The sequence below is a fragment of the Meriones unguiculatus genome, chromosome 5, assembly GCF_030254825.1.
Source record: "Meriones unguiculatus strain TT.TT164.6M chromosome 5, Bangor_MerUng_6.1, whole genome shotgun sequence".
Taxonomy (NCBI): domain Eukaryota; kingdom Metazoa; phylum Chordata; class Mammalia; order Rodentia; family Muridae; genus Meriones; species Meriones unguiculatus.
In genome coordinates, this window is record NC_083353.1 from 103,800,522 (window position 1) to 103,806,521 (window position 6,000).

At 48.2% G+C, this 6,000-nt stretch overlaps 1 protein-coding gene across 3 annotated transcripts in view; it reads right to left on the bottom strand.

The window, feature by feature from the left end:
* The window catches only part of Srgap3 (SLIT-ROBO Rho GTPase activating protein 3), a 228,228-nt gene extending 222,504 nt beyond the window's left edge, over positions 1-5,724 (bottom strand). For 2 of the 3 annotated variants that reach the window (XM_060383893.1, XM_060383892.1), the window contains exon 1: positions 4,817-5,720. In XM_060383893.1, coding sequence (XP_060239876.1) covers positions 4,817-4,883 — 67 coding nt within the window. In that variant the 5' untranslated portion in view covers positions 4,884-5,720. Of the gene's footprint in view, positions 1-4,816 lie in introns of all 3 variants that reach the window. The other variant, XM_060383894.1, reaches the window with a different exon arrangement.
* Positions 5,725-6,000: the final 276 nt, after the last annotated feature.

Sequence of the window (6,000 nt, forward strand, 5' to 3'; positions counted from 1 at the left end):
TGGTGGCCAAATGGGCTGCCTTGGCCCTATGTCATCAATGCTCTCGGTTAGACAGGGTAGAATTTTTTAAAGTTGGGCTATCATTTAAACAACCAAGAGATTTTGTTTCAGTTCAGCGTTCCTCACAACAGTGGGAGACCTGCCCACCCGGGGCTCACATTCCAGCCAAAGAAGACAAGCTGGAGTGAGTGGCCCCTGTGCCTCTAGACCCGTCCTGTTGGGCCCAGTCCCCACACTCCCCACAGTTCCCCCACCCAGGGTGCTTGCTCTCCTTCATCCTGCTGAAGGATAGGAGGCTAAGGAGGCTCTCTAACCACCCTAAGGTGCATGTAGGAAGCCCTCTGCAAGACTGCACTCATTCTGACACTCAGTTGCAAAGCTGTACTGTGGGGTTTTTAATTTTTTTCTTGCTTTACTGTCTTGTTCTAAGGAAGGTCATAGAAGGTAAATAATGTACCATATACTTTTGTTCTCTCATGAAACTTCACACAAGGCTTGAGGACAAAGTAGAGAGCCAATGTTTGTTGAATGAACATGTGAGCAAATTAGTGATATACATTCTTGCCTCTATACCGGTTCTTCTTTCCCCAGTTTTTTTTCTCACTTTTTCTATTAAAAATTTGGCCTAAAACAACTATGAATGATCCTAAAGTCAATTGCTGTGCTCCTGTCTCAATTTTCTATTGGACTGAAATGAAAACAGGAACACCGTGAATGAATGTGGAAGAAACTGTTATGGCTGGCACAGAGATCAATTAGAGCTCGGGGTATAGAGGATTCAGCAGATAAGCTCCCCAAATGCTATCAGTGATCTTCGAGGGAACTGTGGAGGACAGGAGGAATGCCAAGAGGCTGGAGACAGGCAAATGTTCTGATTTCCAAAAACAGAACGAGTGACAGCCAGTTTTCGTCTTGAGAACGTAATGTCATTCTTAGGCAGGGTTCGTGAGCAGATTGTAAAGGGACACTTAAAAGCACCTAAAATAGGAAGTAATGTCCATCTGGAGTCAGGTCAAATTCATCATGTTTCTTCTGACAAGACCCCTAGTGTAGGAAGACAGAGAAGGACAAGAACATGCATGGTGTAAGTGGTCAGCAAAGGACCAAGGTGCCGCCTGGAATATATGGGATATATTGGTAGGAGTATTATAAAGAGCATAATGGGGGGGGGAGGCTGTTATCTTTCTTCCACCATATTGATAAAGTATTGAGAGTTAAATCTTTAGCGTGTCGCTTTGGAAAACATTTTTAAAAAACTTGAATCTCTCTTGCAAGTTCCCGGCACCTGTGGAAAAAACTGAAAGATGTGGGCAGGCTTAAAAGTGGCAACAAATGGTTGCACTCAAGTACGGCTGTGCATTTGGACAGGATGTGAGCCCTCGGAGCTACCATAATTGTCACCACCCCTTCTACTGATGTCAGTAAGGTGCGCCATCTGCCACGCATCCTCTTCATTCTATCCTGCAAGCACCTGACACACTAGCATTTGCAACCCAGGAAGCAGTAAGTCTAAGGAGAGGGAAGGACTAGGCTGCCGCTCCGTTGGTCGGTAGAGTGTTTCACCTTAGGTCCAATCTGCACCATGGCATTAACTCAGCATGGTGATGCATGCCTGTAATTCCAGTGCTCAGGAGGTGAATGGAGGCGGGAGGATTGGGAGTCCAAAGTCATCCTTGGCTACACAGTACAGTATCTTGAGATACATGAGAAACTCACACACACACAGCCCTCAAATAAGCAAGTGAAACAATGAAGTCAGCAAACAGTAGTAGGTCATGTTACCAAAGCAAATAAGGTTAAGTACAACCAGGGGCACAATCAGAGGCTCCCAGCCCCCAGTGAGTGGGTAGTCATAGAGAAGTGTCTGTCCTGTTCTAAGAAAAACTATAGAACCAATAGGTGGGTGATGCCATCTAAGAAAAAAAAAAATTCCATGAGCCACAGCTGTCCAAAGATAAAGTATGTGGGCCTAAAGGATGCTGAGTTTTCCATCCCGGGAATACATGAGCTGGGGTATACAATCAGATTCAGGTACGTGGGAGGCAAGAGAAGGCTTGAATCTAAAGATGTTTATAATGGGAATGCTACTGTATCCATGTAAAGGATACATCCTTTGTTAAGTGAGTGAAACTCAACATCATTTTGAAAAATCAGAAGTTCCCCTCAGAAAATTCACAGTCTATGAGAGCTCTCTAATGAGGTAGACTGTTTGCACCAACCTGGCCAAATGCCAGGAAGAAAGTAACCTGCACAAAGCATTATTTTTGTTCATTGGTCAAACATTCCTCAGAGACAAGCCACAAAGGCCGAGGGATGAGAGTATGAAGGAAAACAATGGGACGCCATCAAGAGGCTGCCAGTCCCCGGCACAACACTGCCATCTGCTACTGACATCAATCCTTCAAGGGGCTGTGTCAGCCGGACAATGTACCAGGGACATCAAGCCTGGGAAGGTTTCGGCCTTGCGACCTTGGGTAAGTCATTGAACACTCCCAGGCCTCAGTCGCTTATCTCTGAACCTGGGCTCATACTGACCCTTTTGTACACCATTTGGGCCAAGAGCAGTGAGGTCTAGGACTGAACACCCTGGGTACATCAATCCTTACAACAGTGATTGACAAACAAGGCTGTGGATGGAACCCAGGGCCTAGAACATGTTAAGAAAGTACTCTACCTCTGAGCTACATGCCAGAACAACAAAACAGAACGCTGAAAGAAAAGATTTCAAAGGGCTTCAGGTACAGCAATCATATGATCTAAATCTTATGGATGCCAACTACAGAGGGGAAAAAAATACAACATCAACAACAATTAAAGTCAACCGGAGTGTAAAGAAATCCAGAATCTAGAAGAGACCAGATCTTTTGGACCAGTTTACTGAAGAAAGTCATTATCATTGCCTGTATTTGCTGGTTAGTAATTAAAATAAAGGTGAGAGGTGAAAAGGAAGTGAATTAGCTGGAGCAATTGATGCTTTGTGGGTCCTCAGGAAAGGTTGACTGGCCTGGTGGTAGCAACCCTTTAAAGAGGAGATAAGCAGATTTCCTACCAAGACAAACTGTCCAAACAACCCCTTCTCTTGTCTGTCGTAACATTTTTATGAGAATCTCGATTTAAAAAAAAAAAAGCAAGCAAGCTAGTCTCTCTATATGTGTATGTATATATGTATATGCATATATATACTATATATATTTATTTATTTCCCTAAAAAGTAGATATACAAAATTGAAAATCAGTTTTTGTTCTGAGCAGTAGGACGAGTCCCAGTCTCCGCAGCTAAAGGGTTTGTTTCTCAGTTGTCAGCAAGGCTGATAGATCTAAGTCACTGTTCCTGACACTGAGCTGAAAACTAAGGAGGAGGCTAGGGAAGAGAAGAGCTCTCTCTTCCTTTTGCCCTGGGATCTACCCAGGAATGGTTAGCATGCTGGCTGGCCCCAAAACTAAAAGACAAGGAAAACACAAATCCCCCACCCCCACCCCATGCCTGTTATCCTCCCAAAGCTTCCCCCAACATCTGAAGGTTGAAAGTAGCACAGACAGGACAGACAGGCAGACAGGCAGACAAGCAGCCAGAGGCCACTGGCTTCCTGGGGCGTGGAGCCCTCCGGCAGCACTAGAAACAGGCGTGGCATCCTCAGCTCACTGGAACCTCCAGGCAGCACCCTGCTCGCAGACTCAAAGCCAGGCCTCCACACCCACTGAGGATGCAGTTTACCCACTCCGTGAGACACCACAACATGCCCCGTGTCGCAGCAAGGAGAGCCAGGGACCAGAAAGAAAATGGGGGCTTGGAGCCACAGCCGGGGCTCTCGGGGCACAGGCTCCGCAAAGGGGAAGCGGGACAAGGAGCCCTCAGCTCTACTGAGTCTGTGCTTAGAAAGCGTGAGGCTGAGAGAAGCCCACCATCTGGCCTGAGGGCGGATGCTGCCTGCCTGCATTTAGCTGTGCAACTGCAGCCCTTCTCTTCCTCTCAACTAGCATGGATTTAGGGAGCGGCTTCTGCAAGAAGTGTAGGTTCTGTGCCACCGAAACGGGGAACCAGCACCCAAAGGTCATCTCACTCTCTCAGCAGGCAGACCTTCCCCAGAACCAGGGGAGCCAGGCAGCTCCCTACCAGTCCAAATAGCACACTGAGGTGTTGGCTTTGAACCAAAGCTGATGACCCGAAACACCGGTGCACAGAAGGACTGGAAGATAATACATTTTCTGCACAGAACTCTCTCTTTTATGCCTAAATGCCTGCATTAGCCGAGATTGGTATGTCCCGTAACAGCTAATCCATGGCAACTCAAACCAGGCAAGAAACAGCGACAAAGAAGGGCTACCTAAGGAGGTTGTGCCCCCACAGCCCACACTCATGCATTTGAATTTCAGCCCAGAGAAGGCAGCACAGGCAAAAACAACCACCCACAAAAGCCAAAAGAAGGGGTGGGGGGGAAGAGCAGAACAGAAAATATATACATAAATAGCAAAGCCTTCACAGTGGTAGTGAGGGGGAGGAGGCCTGGACTGTCAAAATGGCCTTAGAGTGACACATCACTGCCACGATGATGGAGTGCCAGCGACACTCCTGAAGTCCCTTCCTCACACACCTGCAATGCAGGGATTTCTGCCCGTTCTGTGATTCACGCGCCCAGCCCAGGCACTATCTGCAGCGGGAGCCAGTCTGGACTTGTGCAGCCGCCACTGTTCCTCCTTACAATAAGATTATTGCTGCATAGCAACTTCTCTCGAAGGCAGGGAGGCAAAGGAGGAGACGGCGGAGGCAGACAAGGGAGGGAAGAGGAGGCGAAGTCCCTCAAGCCCCACGGCTCACCTTTTATTTGGGCTTCATATTCAGCAATGATCTCTTTGTCTTTCTTGAACTTAGTTTGAGATGACATCTTCCGACGTGGCAAAAGAACTGACAGGCTGTTTGATTTATTTCTCCTTTTCTTGCCAAGTCCTCTCCCAAGCCTGGGTAATCACACAGCAATAGTCGATTTTGCAGGTTTCGGGGCTAATCTCTTTTACTTGGCTGCAGAGCGGGGGTAGAAATCCTTCTTCTGGGAGAAAAATGCTCTCTTCTGGCAGGGAAAAGGCTCTGGTGGCTCGCTCTGGTCAGCTCCTCTTGCAAAAGAAGAAATCACCCTGGGAGTACCATAACCTGCCCCAGATTTCCAGGATTTTTCTTTCAAAACAATAATAATAATAATAATAATAATAGCAGCCAAGGGCACACGAGCGCGGGCACACACACATACACACACACACACACACAAACACAAGTAGCACACACACTCACCCAGACACGCTTCCACGCAATTGTGCTGTGCACACACCCATCCACACCACAAGCGCGCGCATACACACACACACACACGCGCGCACACACATACACATACACAGCCTCACTCACACACACACACGCCCGCTTGCTCACTCATACACGCACATCCACAAGAGGCACGGCGCCTCCTGGGTCGTGTGGCCAGCCTCCGGTTCACTTTGAAAGGCTCTGCTAAAGAGATGGTCAGGTTGCCAAAGGATCGGTCATCTCTCATCCTCCCTCCGGTCGGTCGGCGCCTCGGGTCTGCTGTCCGGTGAGGATCAAAGCCCGGAGAGGGAGATGGAAGTTTTCCGGCTGTAGGTTTCAGCTCCGCTGGACCCAGGGCTGGACTGCTCACCCTGCAGGGCTGACGGAGCTCTCCCCTACCGCCCTCGTCACTAGACTCCGCCTCCCGGATTTTATAACAACTGACACATTGTAGCCTACAGGAGAGCTGAACTGGCTGCGAGCAAAAAGGGAAGAAACGCTCACAAAAGGGAAGGCAGCGGGAGGCGGCAGGAGGGGGAAAAAATCAGGTTGGGAAGGCCTGGGAGGCTCATGCAAACTCTAGCTGGTAGTAGTTGGGCTGGAGATTTTTCTAACACTGGAAGATTCAGTCAATTCAACCCCTCAGACCCTCAGCCGTATGACAAGTTGTCACTCTGTCTGAATCTATAGCAGACTGCAGGGAA